At 40.3% G+C, this 18,349-nt stretch overlaps 1 protein-coding gene across 1 annotated transcript in view; it reads left to right on the top strand.

Annotated features, from left to right (window-relative positions):
- bbs5 (Bardet-Biedl syndrome 5) overlaps positions 1–18,349 on the top strand; it is a 50,808-nt gene that overhangs the window by 27,880 nt on the left and 4,579 nt on the right. The window contains exons 6-9 of the mRNA XM_072259650.1: positions 13,322–13,457; positions 13,590–13,685; positions 15,535–15,597; positions 16,100–16,234. Of these exons, the coding sequence (XP_072115751.1) occupies positions 13,322–13,457; positions 13,590–13,685; positions 15,535–15,597; positions 16,100–16,234 (430 nt within the window). The remainder of the gene's footprint in view (positions 1–13,321; positions 13,458–13,589; positions 13,686–15,534; positions 15,598–16,099; positions 16,235–18,349) is intronic.

Here is an 18,349-nt window from a genome sequence, read left to right on the forward strand (position 1 = left end):
TAGGTCATGTTTGACCAATCTATTGGAGTTTTTCGAGGAGGTTACCAGGAAAGTGGATGAAGGGAAGGCAGTGGATATTGTCTGCATGGACTTCAGTAAGGCCTTTGACAGGGTCCCGCATGGGAGGTTAGTTAGGAAAATTCAGTCGCTAGGTATACATGGAGAGGTGGTAAATTGGATTAGGCATTGGCTCAATGGAAGAAGCCAAAGAGCAGTAGTAGAGAATTGCTTCTCTGAGTGGAGGCCTGTGACTAGTAGTGTGCCACAGGGATCAGTGCTGGGTCCATTGTTATTTGTCATCTATATCAATGATCTGGATGATAATGTGGTAAATTGGATCAGCAAATTTGCTGATGATACAAAGATTGGAGATGTAGTAGACAGTGAGGAAGGTTTTCAGAACCTGCAGAGGGACGGACTTGGACCAGCTGGAAAAATGGGCTGAAAAATGGCAGATGGCATTTAATACAGACAAGTGTGAGGTATTGCACGTTGGAAGGACAAACCAAGGTAGAACATACAAGGTAGGGCACTGAGGAGTGCAGTAGAACAGAAGGATCTGGGAATACAGATACAAAATTCCCTAAAAGTGGCGTCACAAGTAGATAGGGTCGTAAAGAGAGCTTCTGGTACATTGGCCTTTATTAATCAAAGTATTGAGTATAAGAGCTGGAATGTTATGATGAGGTTGTATAAGGCATTGGTGAGGCCGAATCTGGAGTATTGTGTTCAGTTTTGGTCACCAAATTACAGGAAGGATATAAATAAGGTTGAAAGAGTGCAGAGAAGGTTTACAAGGATGTTGCAGGGACTTGAGAAACTCAGTTACAGAGAAAGGTTGAATAGGTTAGGACTTTATTCCCTGGAGCGTAGAAGAATGAGGGGAGATTTGATAGAGGTATATAAAATTATGATGGGTATAGATAGAGTGAATGCAAGCAGGCTTTTTCCACTGAGGCAAGGGGAGAAAGAAACCAGAGGACATGGGTTAAGAGTGAGGGGGGAAAAGTTTAAAGGGAACATTAGGGGGGGGCTTCTTCACACAGAGAGTGGTGGGAATATGGAATGAGCTGCCAGATGAGGTGGTAAATGCGGGTTCTTTTTTAACATTTAAGAATAAATTGGACAGATACATGGATGGGAGGTGTATGGAGGGATATGGTCCGTGTGCAGGTCAGTGGGACTAGGCAGAAAATGGTTTGGCACAGCCAAGAAGGGCCAAAGGGCCTGTTTCTGTGCTGTAGTTTTCTATGATTTCTATGGTTGTCGGAACAGTTCAGTGATGGAGCGAGTGAAGTTATCCCCATTGGTTCAAGAACCTGATGGTGGAGGGATAATGACTGTTCCTGAACCTGGTGGTGTGAGTCCTAAGGCTCCTGTACCACCTTCCTGATGACAGCATCAAGTAGAGAGCTTTGTCTGAGTGGTGGGGCTCCTTGATGATGGATGCTGCTTTCCAGGGACAGCACTCCGTTTGGATGGCCTGTTTCTGTGCTGTAATTGTTATATGGTTATATGGTTATATATGTGCACAGTGGTGGGGAGGGCTTTACCTGTGATGGACTGGGCCATATCCACTACTTTTTGAAGGGTTTTCCGTTCAAGGGCATTGACATTTCCATACCAGGCCATGATGCATTCAGTCAATAAACTCTTCACCACACATCTATTGAAGTTTGTCAGAATTTTAAAATGTCATGCGGAATCTTTGCAAACCTCTAAGGAAGAAGAGGTGCTGCCTTCCTTTCTTCGTAATTGACTATGGTGCTACCATCGCTTTAGAGAGGGGTAGAAACAGACAAGTTAGGAAAGTGTTTAATTGGAGTAAGGGGAAATATGAAGGTATCATGCAGGAACTTAGAAGTATAAATTGGGAAAAGATGTTCTCAGGGATATGTACAGCAAAAATGTAGCAAATGTTCAGGGGATACTTGCGTGGTGTTCTTTCTGCATAGGTACATTCCAATGAGACGGAAAGAATGGTAGGGTACAGGAACTGTGGTATACAAAGGCTGTGGAAAATCTAGTCAAGAAGGGAAAAAAAGCTTATGAAAGGTTCAAAAACTAGGTAATGATAAAGATCTATAAGATTATAAGGCTAGCAGGAAGGAGCTAAGGAATGAAATCAGGAGAGCCAAAAGGGGCCATGAGAAGGCCTTGGTGAGCAGGATTAAGGAAAACTCCAAGGCATTCTACAAGTATGTGAAGAGGATAAGACATGAGGGAATAGGACAAATCAAGAGTGACAGTGGAGAAGTGTATATGCAACCAGTGAAGATAGCAGAGATACTTAATGAGTACTTTGCTTAAGTATTCACTCCGAAAGAAGGATCTTGGCAATTGTAGGGATGACTTAAAGTAGATTGAAAAGCTTGAGCATATAGACATTAAGAAAGGGGATGTGCTGGAGCTTTTGGAAAGCATCAAGTTGGATAAGTCTCCGGGACTAGACGAGATGTACCCCAGGTTACTGTGGGAGGCAAAGGAGGAGATTGCTGAGCCTCTGGCAATGATTTTGCATCATCAGTGGGGATGGGAGAGGTTCCAGAGGATTGGCGGGTTGCAGATGTTGTTCCCTTATTCAAGAAAGGGAGTAGATATAGCCCAGAAAATTATAGACCAGTGAGTCTTACTTCAGTGGGTGTAAATTGATGGAAAAGATCATGAGAGGCAGGATTTATGAACATTTGGAAAGGCATAATATGATTAGGAATAGTCAGCATGGCTTTGTCAAAGGCAGGTCGTGCCTTATGAGCCTGATTGAATTTTTTGAGGATGTGACTAAACACATTGATGAATGTGGAGCAGTAGATGTAGCGTGTATGGATTTCAGCAAGGCATTTGATAAGGTACCCGATGCAAGGCTTATTGAGAAAGTAAGGAGGCATGGGATCCAAGGAGACATCGCTTTGTGGATCCAGAATTGGTCTTCTCACAGAAAGCAAAGAGTGGTTGTAGACGGGTCATATTCTGTGTGGAGGTCAGTGACCACTGGTGTGCCTCAGGGATCTGTTCTGGGACCCCTACTCTTTGTGATTTTTATAAATGACCTGGATGAGGAAGTGGAGGGATGGGTTAGTAAGTTTGCTGATGACACAATGGTTGGGGGTGTTGTGGATAGTGTGGAGGGCTATCAGAGGTTACAGTGGGACATGGATAGGATGCAAAACTGGGCTAAGAAGTGGCAGATGGAATTCAACCCAGGTAAGTGTGAGGTGGTTCATTTTGGTAGTCAAATATGATATCAGAATATAGTATTAATGGTAAGACTCTTGGCAGTGTGGAGGATCAGAGGGATCTTTGGGTCCGAGTCCACAGGATGCTCAAAGCTGCTGCACAGGTTGACTGTGTGGTTAAGAAGGCATACAGAGCATTGGCCTTCATTAATCGTGGGATTAAGTTTAGGAGCAGAGAGGTAATGTTACAGTTGTAAACACAAAATAATCTGCAGATGCTGTTGTCAAAGGAACACTCACAATACGCTGGAGGAACTCAGCAGGTCAGTCAGCATCAGTTGAAAAGATTAGTCGACGTTTCAGGTCGAAACCCGTTTGTCAGGACTGAAGGAAGAACTTTGGGGAGGGTTTGAAGAATGCTGGTAGTTGAAAAAAACAGTAATTTGAAAGACAAAGGGGTGGGGGAGGGGAAGCAGGGAGGTGATTGGCAGGAGAACAATGCGCAGTAGTAGAAGGAGGCGGAACTATGAGGGAGGTGATGTGAAACTCAGGTTGGAGGAGCAACACCTCATATGCCATCTAGGTAGTCTCCAGCCCCTTGGTATGAACATAGATTTCTCCAACTTCTGGTAATTCCCTCCCCCTCCCTTCCTCTATCCCTATTTCACATCACCTCCCTCATAGTTCCACCTCCTTCTACTGTGCATTGTTCTCCTGCCAATCATCTCCCTGCTTCCCCTCCCCCACCCCTTTGTCTTTCGAATTACTGTTTTTTTCAACAACCAGCATTCTTCAAATCCTCCCCAAAGTTCTTCCTTCAGTCCTGACGAAGGGTTTTGGCCCGAAACGTCGACTAATCTTTTCAACTGATGTTGACTGACCTGCTTAGTTCCTCCAGCGCATTGTGAGTGTTCCTAATGTTACAGTTGTATAGGACCTTGGTCAGACCCCACTTGGAGTACTGCGCTCAGTTCTGGTCACCTCACTGCAGGAAGGATGTGGAAACTATAGAAAAGGTGCAGAGGAGATTTACAAGGATGTTGCCTGGATTAGGGAGGCATGCCTTGTGAGAATAGGTTGAGTGAACTTGACTTTTACTCCTTGAAGTGGCATAGGATGAGAGGTGACCTAATAGAGGTATATGAGATGATGAGAGGCATTGATCATGTGAATAGTCAGAGGCTTTTTTCCCAGGGCTGAAATGTCTAACACGAGAGGGCGCAGTTTTAAGGTGCTTGGAAGCAGGTACAGAGGGGATGTTGGTAAGTTTTTTATGCAGAGTGTGGTGAGTGTGTGGAATGGGCTGCCAGCAATGGTGGTGGAGGCAGATACAATAGGATCTTTTAAGAGACTCCTGGATAGGTACATGGAGCTTGGGAAAATAGAGGGCTGTGGGTAACCCTAGGTGATTTCTAAAATACGTATGTGTTTGGCACGGTTTTGTGGGCCAAAATGCCTGTATTGTGCTGTAGGGTTTCTGTGTTAATTGCACTTGGGTGCTGCACCCAGGACAGGTCTAAAGAAATGATAACACTGAGAAATTTAAAGTTGCTGACCTTCTCCATCTCTGATCCCCCAATGAGGACTAGCTCATGGACTTCTGGTTTCCTCCTCCTGAAGTCATTAATCAGCTCCGTGGTCTTGCTGATATTGAGTGAAATGTTGTTGTGGCACCACTCAGCCGGATTTTCAATCTCCCTCCTATATGCTGATTTGTTACTACCTTTGATTCAGCCAACAATAGTGGTGTCATCAGCAAAACTTAAATATAACATTGGAGCTGTGCTTAACCTCACAGTCATGAGTATAAAGCAAGTGGAGCAGGGGGCTAAGCACACAGCATTGTGATGCACCTGTGCTAATGGACTTAGCAGAAAACATGTTTTCACATATTCACAGATAACACCCTGCTTTACCCAACTTCAGCTATTGACCCCTTCACTGACTTCAGATTATTGCACCTTAAACCCAACATCTAAAGATTAGATTAGCTTTATCTAGACTGACACTACACCTCTTCCTGCCATGTGCTTGAATCAAAATCAAATCTGTTTGTGATGTTTTGTAGTTCCAAAATATAAAACTAATTGAAAGAAAAACGTGGGAGCCTGGGGTACATGTCTTAGGGTGTCTAATACTTTTGCACAGTACTGTACTAATTTTATGTATTACACTATACTGCTGCCACAATGTAAAGTGACATATGAGTGATGATAAACCTGATTCTGATAAAGGTCTCAATTGTGGACTGAGAGTCGGAAGTGGGCAGGGAGAGGGGAATCATGGTTTGGAAAGGGGAAGGGAGAGGGGAGTGAGCTTTCAGTTTGACAATGTGTAGATGACCGGCTTGTAGCTTCTCCAACACTTTAGCTCTCAGCTTAGGTGGTAGTAACTCTCAATCTCCACATAAGGAAACCTTCAAGGGCAAGTTCCTCCCAGCACTGGTTAAAAATGGGGAAACTAAAATTTCAGCCGCACATTCCGGCCATTTTACAGTGGCATGTAGACCTAAGACAGCATAAGGTTTTTTTCTGGTTTCCCTTTGGATCATCTGTTCCGTAATAGGGAAACTTCTGATTTGCATAAGGGAGAATATGTCAAGAGGAGTGTCCTCTTTTGCAAATTTTTCAAGTATTTTCCTTTTCAAAGGTAAATGGGGCAATCCATCAGTATTTCTGTGATTAATTGTCCTGTTGAATTTGATCTTGTACTTGTGTCCTCCAAGAAATTGAGCTCATCTCTGCATTTGTGTTGCTGCTGGAAACGGAACACTTCTGTGGATTGAAAATGGATACTAGTGGTTGATGATCAGTAACAAGGGTAAACTCTATTCCATACAAGAACTGATTGAATTGTTTTACACCCCAAACCTGACTCAAGACTTCTCTGTCAATCTGTATGTAATTTTTCTCTGAAGCAGTAAGGGAATGTGATGCAAAGGTTATGAGTGTACACTTCCATCACTCATAACATGTGACATGACCTGCACCTATACCATAAGGCGTGGCATCACAGGCAAGCTTCTCTGGACGATGTGTATCATAATGTCTGAGTACAGTGGTTGACGTCACCATTTCCTTTGTCTTTTGGAAAACCATCTTGCACTACTTTGTCCATTACTATTTGTTTCCGATCTGTAGTAATGAGTTCAAGGGGTGGAGCACAGTAGCCAGGTTTGACAGGAACATGTTATAATAATTGACAAATCCTAAAAAGGACCACGATTATGACATGTCCTTTGGTCTTGGGGCATCCACCACTGCTTAAATTTTCTCAGCACACTTGTGAAAATCTTGTGCGTCAATCGTGTGACCACAGTAATTGATGCTTGGTTTATAGAATTCACACATGCTGCATCGTGCTCTGAACCCATAATCTTCAAATTGTTTTTACATTGTGTTGAGATTTTGGAGATGTGCCTTGTTATCCTTCCCGGTAACGATGATGTCATCCAAGTAACACTGAGTGCCTGGGCAGCCTTGCAGCACCTGATCCATAGCTTTCTGCCAGAGTTTAGGTGCAGATGCTTCTCCAGAAATAAACCCATTATAGCAATAATGCCCTTTATAACTGTTTATGATAATAGTGGTGACAAGGAGATTTAAAACTAACCCTACACGCCTACCTACCTGTTGAAGTACAGCGAAACACTATTTTTTCCACAAGGGGAAAAAGAGAGAGATGGTAGAATTAAAAAATTGTTTGTTTCTTCACAAAGAGAAGAGCAGGATAGCTAAGTTTTTTTTTAAAAAAGGCCGAAAGCAGATGAAATTCATGGGTACATAAATAGTGCATAATGGGTGATAATAATCATAAATTTAAAAAAAGAGTAGAAATGGTTGCCTGCTTCACAATGGCATCAAAGGGTATGGGGGGAAGGCAGGGGAGTGGGGATGACTGGAAGAATTGGATCAACCCATGATTGAGTGGCAGAGCAGTCTCGATGGGCCGAATGGCCTACCTTTGCTCCTATGTCTTATGGTCTTATGGTTATGTTTTGTAACTCCAAAATATAAAACTATTTGAAAGAAGAACGCAGGAGCCAGGAGATGCATTTCTTAGTTTCATTTTTACTTTTAGTGAGGCATGCACATATGACATGGTGGCATAATGATGTATGCCATTCTTTTACTTCATACGTATAACCTGTAATGAATTACATAAACAACAAAGAAAGCATAGATTACTAAAATATTAAAGACACAACACTGCTTACGATCTTCATGTTACCCTTCTATCAGCATCCAAATCTCTGCTGTGCTTACTGATTCACATTGGCTTTCACCAGCAAAGCTTCTATTTTAAAAATCTGTATACATGCTTCAGGGTATTTCCAAGAGTTGGTGTGAAGGATATCGAGGGAATAGCATTTTTAGTATGTGTTTAGAATAGCTTTATGAACCAGTACATAGAGAATCATTTGTCCTGGACGTAATCTTAGAGAATTATAGCTGACCAAGAGGTTGAAGTGTCAATGAGAGAGCATTTTGGAGAAAGTGATCATAGTTCTGTTTAAAGGTAGCCTCAGAAGGGGTAAGGTTAAGACTATCATTTCAAGATTACAAGAGAGGACCTGACAAAAGTAGAATCAGCCAGTTACAGAGGTCTACATCTGATAAGTAGGGGTCATTCATGATGAAGTAATGGAAGTTTAGGGCCATGTAGGTGAAAGGTGAGCACAGTGAGTCCAAAGAACCCAAAATATCAAGTAATATTGAGGGCTGGAAAAAGAAACAGTTAAAGAGAACAGAAATCAGAAGAGCATCTTTTTTTTAGATTAGATTGGACACACAGTCTTCTTTTATTGTCATTTAGTAATGCATGCATTAAGAAATGATACAATGTTTTTCCAGAATGATATCACAGAAACACATTACAAACCGACTTAAAAATTGACAAAAACCACATAATCATAACATACAGTTACAACGGTGCAAAGCAATACCGTAATTTGATAAGAACAGACCATGGGCATGGTAAAAGTCTCAAAGTCTCTTGAAAGTCATATCATCTCACGCAGTCAGTGAACCTCCGCACCGCAAACTTGCCGATGCAGCATCCTGGAAGCATCCGACCACGTTCCGACTCCGAGTCCATCCAAAAACTCTGAGCCTCCGACCAGCTGTCCAGCACCGAGCACCATCTCTGCCGAGCGCTTCGACCCTGACCCTGGCCCCGGCCCCAGAAACAGACAATAGGCAAAGCCGAGAATTTGGGGCCTTCCCCTCCGAAGATTCTCGTTCGCACAGTAGCAGCGGCAGCGAAGCAGGCATTTCAGAAGTTTCTTCAGGTGTTCCTCTGTGCTCCTCACGGCTATCTCCATCAAATCAGGATTGTGCACAGCCTCCTAGTTAACACATAGCGATATCATTTGGAACGGCCACGCGCGCTGCGTCACGCCGCCATCTTCTCCCTCCCTCCCTAACTTGAGTACATAACATGTAGGGGAGAGCTTAAAAAGAATTAGGAGGACAAAGGAGAGGCACAAAATATCACAGGTGGACAAGATTAAGAAAATCCTATTTGAATGATGTGCTGCTCTCACCCTGTGGAACAGTCACCCTGTCTGGTCACAGCCAAGGTGAGGAAGATCCTAGCTGGGCAAACCCACACAAAGCTGTGAGAATGGACAACATTCCTGGTAAAGTGCTGAGGGATTGCGCTGTCCAGCTATTAGAGGTCTTAAAAGACATCTTTAATATCTCTTTGCAAAAGTCTACTGTCCATGCAGGCTTCAAGGCAACCACCATCATTCCAGTGCCCAAAAGAGTGACAATAACTGGCCAAAACCATTACCGCCCAGTGGCACTAGCCTCAACAATCATGAAGTGCTTTGAGCAGCTGGTAATGGATCGTATAAAATCCCACCTTCCAGCTGCATTGGACTCTGTCCTGTCCCATCTAGAAAACGATGCCTTATTGTTGCCAGGTTGTTGTTTATCAACTTCAGCTCGGTGTTTAACGCGATCATTCTTCAGAGTCTGGTTACATTTTTATTCTGCATTGTTATTGTTTTACCTTGTTCTACCTCAGTTCATTGTGTAATGATTTGATCTGTATGAATAGTATGCAAGATAAGATTTTCACTATATCTCAGTACATGTGACAATAATAAACCAATTCTAATTACCTGAGACATCAAAAGAACAACTTACGGATGGAGCCAGAGGAAGTAGGTGAGATCTTAAATGAATTCTTTACATCTGTATGCATCATGTTGTTTGACATTGTATTTGGAGAATTCAGGGAGGGGAAAAATGAAATTCCAAAGAGGAGGAAGTATTGGATATCTTAGTGGGTTTAAAGCTGGATAAATCCTCAGCCTGATAAGAGGTATCCATTTTGCTGCAGCAGGCCACAGTAAGCATAGCTGACGAAGGGTCTCGGCCTGAAACGTCGACTGCACCTCTTCCTACAGATGCTGCCTGGCCTGCTGCATTCACCAGCAACTTTGATGTGTGTTGCTTGAATTTCCAGCATCTGCAGAATTCCTGTTGTATAGCTGAGGTCCCAGTTGATTTGTGACCAACAAATGTTCCTTTATTCAAAAAGACAGCAAGGATAAGCTGGGTGAGTACAGGCCTGTCAGACTAGCACAATTGGTAGGGAAGGTATTGAGAAAAGTTCTGAACAGAATCAATAAACATTTGGGAAGGCAGGGTTTTAGTCAGAGGTACTCAGCAAAGCTTTGCTGGTGAGAGATTGTGACAGAAAAATCGAGTTTTTTGAAGAAATAATAAAATGATGAAAACAATGAGTTCAATATAGTCTAAATGGACAAATAAGACCCTTGACAAAGCCCTGTGTGTGAAATTGTTCCAAAAGGCTACAGTCTAGATGCAAGGCAAGTTGGCAAATTGTATCCAAAGTTTGTTTGATATTAAGAGACAAAGCCCTGTGTGTGAAATTGTTCCAAAAGGCTACAGTCTAGATGCAAGGCAAGTTGGCAAATTGTATCCAAAGTTTGTTTGATATTAAGAGTCAAAGGATGAAATATAGATTTAGTGATTGTAAGGACCAGTAGTGTGACAGAAGAAGCAATGCTGGAAACCTCCTTGTTTATTTTGGATGTGAATGGTTGGTATCAAAATGTTTGCAAATAAGATAAAAATTGGTGGTGGTGATTTGAGTGAGGACGATGTCTTGAGCCACAGTTGGTAAAATGAGCAGAGAAATGACAGATGGAATTTAATCTCTGTGTGAGGTGAAGCACTTTGCAAGGACACAAAGATAGGACATGTACCATGAATAGTAGGACCAGGGGAATATTGAGGTACAGAGCAACCTTAGTGTACAAGTGCAAGGATTCCTGAAGGTGGCAGTACAAGTAGCTAAGATGGTGAAGGTGGCATACAAAACACGCCTCATTAACCATGAAATAAGATGTATTCGAACAACTTTACAATAAGACAAACAAAAATTCTGGAAGAGCTCAGCCAGTCAAAAACATCTGTGGAAAAAAACTCGGTTGAGGATCCTTCATCAAGACTAGACTGTTTGCCCCACTTGACATACGTGATTGCACTAAAAAGGGTGCAAAGGAGCCCCATCAGGGTGTTGCCTGGAATAGGAGCAATTCAGCTATGAGGAGAAATTAGATGTTTGCTTATCCTTCTTCTGAAAGGATAAGGCTCAAGGGGGAATTTGCAAACAGTATAAAAATTATGAGGAGCATTAATACAGCAATCAATAGGACGTTTTTCCAATACCAAAGATGTCTAATCTAAAGGGCAGAGGTCAGGGGTTTAGAGGGGATTTGAGAAAGAATATTTTCATCCAGATGTTTGGGATGTTGAATACATTGCCTGAGTGGGTGATGGAGGAATGTATTCTCACAATATTTAAAAAGTATCTAATATTTAAAACACCGTGAATTGCCAAAGCATAGAAGGCTACAGACCAGGTACTGGTAAATGGGATTAGTATAGGTCGTTGACCATCTAGCAACTTAGATATGGTGGCCACAAGACCTGTTTCTGTGTTATGTGAACCTGACTTAGTTCCTCCCAATCTCAATCATCTCTCATAGTTCCGCATATCTGCAACTTCTCAAAACTCTGACTTTCAGTCATTCTGCTGTAGACAGTTTTATCACATGCCATCCAGGCAATTAGCTCTGAAATAAATTTCTTAATTCTCTGCCTTCACTAAGACAATCCTTCAAACTTATAATATTTGACTCTTAACACCTCACCAATGTGGATTGGTGCCAGATTTTAGATAATGCATTGAAACTTGGTGTGTTATGCTACATTAAAGGAGCTATATAAATCTTAGAAATCCTTTTTCTTTTCAAAATAGTGTCGTAGAATTTAGGGTTATTAATATTGTATGTAAGTGAAAGTACACTTTTGTGCTGAAAGTGAGTTCTCTTATTATTAAAATCAGGGATATGGATGATAAAATTACAGGCTGTATAAAAAGTTCTTACAAGTTATTACCAGGATTAGGAGGATTCAAAATGTTGCACAATATTTTGAATTCAATTATATTACTTTTCTGACCTCTTATGAATAAATTAGACCAAAAATGTGATAGCTATGCTGTGGCTCAGGGATCAATATACCTTTGGACAAGAGAGATCAAAGAATGTACGGTTAGTACATGAAAAGTGTTAATGACACTGAAGGTCAACCACATTCTTATTAAATGTAAGACCACGTGCAATGGCCCATCACTGCTTCTATAGTATGATGGGCCTGAAACATCTGTATATTCTCCGCAACATATTTGCCCTGTGTACGTACAGAAACCATGTGAGGGAAGATTCATAATTTGCTCTGCTTGTTTATCAAATAGCCTGCTGACACTAATTGTCAATGAAACTTGAAACTTCAGAAGATTGCTGGTTACGAAATGATGCTGATTGCGTGGTTGCTAACTATTGCATTTTTAGTACTTCTGTATCTCTGTTAATGTTTAATTTTTGCAAAAGACAAAATACATTTTTTCTGCTATAAATTTTCAGAATTCAAAAATAGTTGTGAAAAGTAAATATTCACAGTCTTAAGTCAATTTTACAGTGATGTGACAAGTCTCTTAGTTAATGAGATTTTATTCCTTTGTTAAAATGATATATGATAATGTTCTGGCTGGTAAATGAAGTAACATAATACTTTAAGATATTGAGGAGAATTAGGCCATTCAGCCCATCAAGTTTTCTCTGCCATTTCATCATGGCTGATTTATTATCCCTCTCAACCCTATTCTACCGCCTTCTCCCCATAGCCTTTGAAACCCTTACTAATCAAGAACATCTGCTTTAATCAACCACCATTTTACACAGACCCAATGACTTGGCCTCCACAACCATCTGTGACAATGAATTCCATAGATTCACCACCTTGTAACTAAAGAAACTCCTCCTCATCTTTGTTCTGAGGGAATGTCCTTTTTATCTGGCCACAAAATCATCAGTCCTGTCATCCATATCTTTGACATATAATGTGAAAAGTACCTGTTCCAACACTGACCCCTGTGGGTAATCACTAGGCACTGGCAGCCAACCAGAAAAAGGCTCTTTGCCTCTTGTTAGTCAGCCAATCTTCTATCCATGGTAGTATCTTCCAAATAATACTATGGGTTCTTATTTTGTTTACCAGCCTCTTGTTAAAAGCCTTCTTTCTGAAAATCCAAGTAAACAACATTCACTGCCTCTCCTTTGTCTATGCTGCCTGTTACTTGCTCAAAGAATTCCATCAGATTTGTCAAGTAAGATTTCCCCTTAAGGAAACCATACTGACTTCAAGCAACACACACCAAAGTTGCTGGGGAACGCAGCAGGCCAGGCAGCATCTCTAGGAAGAGGTACAGTCGACGTTTCAGGCCGAGACCCTTCGTCAGGACTAACTGAAGGAAGAATTAGTAAGAGATTTGAAAGTGGGAGGGGGAGATCCAAAATGATAGGAGAAGACAGGAGGGGGAGGGATGGAGCCAAAAGCTGGACAGGTGATTGGCAAAGGGGATACGAGAGGATCATGGGACAGGAGGTCCGGGGAGAAAGACAAGGTGGCGGGGGGGGGGGGGGAACCCATACTGACTTCAGCCAATTTCATCATTGAACAATGCAGTCTTGTTATCTAATGCTGATAAATTGCAAAGGAGGCTTATTTTTTTAATTCACATCTAATTCATTTTCTTTACAGAGCATATGAGACATCAAAAATTTATAGAGATCTTAAGTTAAGAGGCGCTCTCATCCAAAATAAGCAGTTAAGACTTCTACCACAGGAACAAGTTTATGATAAAGTTAATGGTGTTTGGAATCTATCAAGTGATCAGGTATGTTATATTCCATGTTATATACAGTAAAGAGTAGCTTCATTGGGTTGAATTGTGATTTGTAGTAGATTTTGTTTTTGGTCGTTCAGTTCTTAATAAATAAGAGTCCTATGTGTTTTCCTCTCTCTATAGGGCAATCTGGGAACATTTTTTATTACAAATGTTCGGATTGTATGGCACGCAAATATGAATGATAGTTTCAATGTTAGCATTCCCTATCTTCAAATTGTAAGTTTTATTTTCCTTTCATATAACATAAGCTTTATCTTCTTTCTCAAAATATTGTACCTTATTAATGAAATATTAGAATATAATCTAAAGAACATGAATGTGATTTTTACAGAGTGAAATTTTCATCTGATTATTTTATTTTATTTTGATTTGTATTAGTATTTTTATAATGAAATTAAAGCAGTCAGTTGGATGGTTAGTTATATCCAGGGAGCTTTATTTTTTGATGCACTTAGTGTTTTCCATAAGTCTAATGATTTGAAACAAATTTATAGAGTTGGGACCACTTCTTTTCACCTTGTTTGTCAATGATTTGCTTAATAGAATTGATGGCTTTGAGGCAAAGTTTGCGAATGATACCAAAGTAAGTGGAAGAGTAGCTGGCGCTGAAGAAATAATGTGATTGCAACGGGACTTAGGCAGATTAGAAGAATGGGCCAAAAAGTGGTAGACGGAATCCAGTGGGAAACGTATGATAATGCATTTTGGTAAAAGGAACAACAGTGCAGTTATTACCTCAATGGGGAGAAGGTTCAAACATCAGAAGTGCAAAGGGACTTGGGAGTCCTTGTACAAGACACCCGGAAGGTTAAATCATAGGTTGAGTCTGTGGTAAAGAAGATAAATGCACTGTTGGCATTCATTTCAAGGGGAGTAGGATATAAAAGCAAGGAGTTAATGCTGAGGATTTATTATAGTCAGGCCACACTTGGAGTATTGTCAACTGTTTTGGGCATGATATCTCAAAGGATGTGTTGTCATTGGAGAGAGTCCAGAGGAGGTTCATGAGATTGATTCCAGGAATGAATGAAAGGAGCGTTTGGCAGCTTTGAGCCTGTACTCACTGGAATTTAGAAGAATGCATGGGGATCTCATTGAAGCTTTCCGAATATTGAAAGGGCTAGGTAGGGTAGGTGTGGAGAGGATGTTTCCTTTGATGGGGGTATCTAGAACTAGAGGGCACAGCCTCAAAATTGAGGGGCGACCTTTTAAAACAGAGTTAAGGAGGAATTTTTTAGCCAGAGTGTAGTGAATCTGAGGAATGCTCTTCCACAGACTGCTGTGGAGGCAAAGTCTGTGGGTATATTTAAGGTGGGAGTTGATGATTTCCTGATCGATCAGGGCATCAAAGGATACGGTGAGAAGGCAGGTGTATGGGGTGGAGTGGGATCTGGGAGCAGCCATGATGGAATGGTGGAGCAGACACGATGGGCTGAATGGCCTGCTTCTGTTCCTGTGTCTTATGGTCTAACTCATTACTTTTTGGTCTGATATAACCTATTGCTAAATTGGAGAAGGGTGCATGTGAGGGTTGTCACTCAAGTCCACTTAATCTGAGGCTGCTGCTGGGTGTTAGCATGAAGTGTATGTGTGAAGCTGTGATTCTCAGCTAGTACAGTACTTCCTGATTTGGATGCAAATACTGGCTTACTCCTAGGTGTGATTAAAAGATTATATTTTTAAAACTTAGTTGAAGTGATAACTTAAGTGAATAGCTTGAACAATATAAAACAATGTGGCTGCATAATTTGCAAATGGGAGAAGGCATGTTTATTTTTTGGTTCAACTTTTGTGTTTTTTTTTAAAGTTTTTTTGCTCTTTTTAGAGTCTCCCATATATTTAACCCAAGGAAAGTTGAAGCTCAAAAGTAAGGGTTTAATATAACTGAGGTCCAAATTAATCAAGGTACAGAGAATTTCAGTTTCAAAATTGAATTTACATAATCTTTGTACTTAAACCACAGAATCCCATATCCGATTAATTTTTAAGTGTCTGGAGTTTTTGACATATTTGGTTATCTTGTGATACATGTGTGGCATAAAGTTTATTTGTTGTTTCATTCCAGCGATCTATAAAGATCAGGGACTCAAAATTTGGGCTGGCACTTGTTATAGAAAGTTCACAACAGGTAAGTTCTTAATATGATGTTGACAATTTGTTTTTAAACAAATGGTAGTCCATTATTGCATAAATCTAAACATGTGCTATTTTTCATGATGTATTTTGTTTTGATGAACTCATGTGGGCAATGGTGGCATTGTGGCATTTTCTGCTACTTCCTCCCAGGTCCAGGGACTTCAGTTCAATCCTAGCCTCAGATTTTGTCTGAGTGGAATTAATCACAACTGCACAGATTTGCAGTGGCTGTTCCCCACTGAAAGGTGTGCTGTAGGCCAAATTGTTCCTGTAAGTTACCGCTCAGTTTAGATAAAAGACAAAAGAAATAAAAGAATGTTGATGAACATGTGAAAAAGAACTAGTTGCAAGGAACATAAAGTGAGCAGTGAATAATGTGATTGCTCTGTTGGAAACCAGCATGTACTTGATTGATTCTGATTATATCTGCATCATTATAAGTAGGTGAATATAAAAGTAGAAAGAGTTATTGTAAAAGTTCTTGTTATTTCTAGAGTGGAGGATATGTGCTTGGCTTTAAAATTGATCCTGTGGAGAAACTTCAAGAGGCAGTTAAAGAGATAAACTCTTTGCATAAAGTCTACTCTGCCTGTCCGATCTTTGGGGTCCAATATGAAATGGAGGAAAAGGTGTGTATTTATTATATTTAAAACATTATGACCCATTATTTTGTGCTATTATTTAGGTTTCATAGATTGTGATTCTTTTTTTAAAGGGGACAAGCATCTAACTGCTCTGATCTGTCAGATAAGTCAGGACAGCCAAATGAACATAAGTTTCTTTTTGTTTTCTCTTGGCCATGATACCATTCATCTTATTTAATAAAAAGAGGAAATACCAGCAACATAGCAGGTTAGGTAGCATCTATGGAGGGAGAAATGTTCCAAGACATTTACCCCTCAGCACAATTCATTGTGATCTTTGATGTCTGAATGAAATACCAATGATGGCAAAAGAGCTGTGGATCAGGATAACTTTCAGATATGCAAACAACAGAAATTCTGCAGATGCTGGAAATTCAAGCAACACACATCAAAGTTGCTGGTGAATGCAGCAGGCCAGGCAGCATCTCTAGGAAGAGGTACAGTCCATGTTTCAGGCCAAGACCCTTCGTCAGGACTGAAACGTCGACTGTACCTCTTCCTAGAGATGCTGCCTGGCCTGCTGCATTCACCAGCAACTTTGATGTGTGTTGCTTAACTTTCAGATACAGTGAGTTTGTGATGTTACAGAGGGAGGTCAAGAGCATGAGTATATCAAAGCAAAGATTTTGGGGTGTGACAAGAATAATGATTGAGAATGCTATATATTTTGAACATGTCATTGATTTTTAAGTAGATCAGAACTATCAGGAAAAGGATTCAGCTGGAATTCACGTGGGCTGAAACTGGAGACATTTGCTAAGGAAATAGATGTAAATTGGAAATGAGATCTGGGGTGTTCTGATGATGTTGGTTAATATCTGTTCCTCTGGGCCCTTTTAGATTGCAAATTGTTGTCCTTGAATAGAATATGCCACAATCAAGCTAGTATCTCTCCTTTTTTAGAGTCACAAACATTTTTAATACAATTAATTAAGATCTGGAACTCATTAATTGAAATCGGCAGTTTGCACATTTGAGCACAGAAGGAAATTCAATAAAGACTGAAAATAAAAATCAATGCAGAACTAAGGAATGGAAGGCAAATGAGTGGGCAGGTTATCTTTGACAAATTTAAGTAAATCTGTTTGTTCCTTTATTTATGGCAGATCATGATGTATGATCTTGGATGCAAATGTGTGTGCATTCCTCTTGCAAGTCCCCTTTTTCACAACCTCTCATAGGGTTTAAAACATATTCCTTTCAATTTGACACCAAATAACCAAACCCTATAGACATAGATATGCACTATTCTTTTAAGAAACTGTCAGTAGTTTATAATAAAAATTTGTTTTCTCATTATAACAATATTGCACAGGTTGTAAGCAGCTGCACAGAAATTTTATAACTCGTGTTGCTCTAGCAAACATGACTGGACAGGACAGTGCATGTCCTACAAGTTATGCAGGTTTTAGATTGCTATAGTAGCATATGAAAGTCAGTCTTGCAAATTACCAAAAAATCTGCAGAAGAATGTAAAATGCAAAAGATCATAATTTTGATTGTTTTATGTATTGATAATCATTTTCTTTAGGGATTCCAGCTGCTACTTTATAAGGTCATAGTAATTTTCAAAATATTAACTTTGGTATAGTAAATGTCATAACTATTAACTTGCCAAATATATTAAACACAGTGGTCCCGCTAAGGATTAAAAAGAAATCATGAGAGAGCATAAACTGGATTTCCACAGTTATGCAAATAACACACAATTGTCTATCTCGGTTGAGCCTGATGATGATAACACCCTATCTTCTCTGACTTCTGGTCTGGCTGCGATAAACAAATGGATGAGCAATAATTTCCTAAAACAAAATGAAGATAAAACTGAAATACTTTTGATTGGTCCCAAAGCCAAAAGAGATAAACTACTTGATAAATTTGGAGACTTGGCTGTCCAAGGCAAATCAAAAGTAACTAGCCTGCATGTTATTCTTGATTTAGATTTGCATTTTAAATCCCACATAAAGAAAATAACCAGAACAGCATTTCTACACTTAATAAAAACATAAGAAATAGGAGCAGGAGTAGGCCACCTGCCCGTAGAGCTCTGCTCCACCATTCAATAAGATCATGGTTGATCTGGCTGTGGTCTCATCTCCA

The sequence above is a fragment of the Mobula birostris genome, chromosome 6 (assembly GCF_030028105.1).
Source record: "Mobula birostris isolate sMobBir1 chromosome 6, sMobBir1.hap1, whole genome shotgun sequence".
NCBI lineage: Eukaryota > Metazoa > Chordata > Chondrichthyes > Myliobatiformes > Myliobatidae > Mobula > Mobula birostris.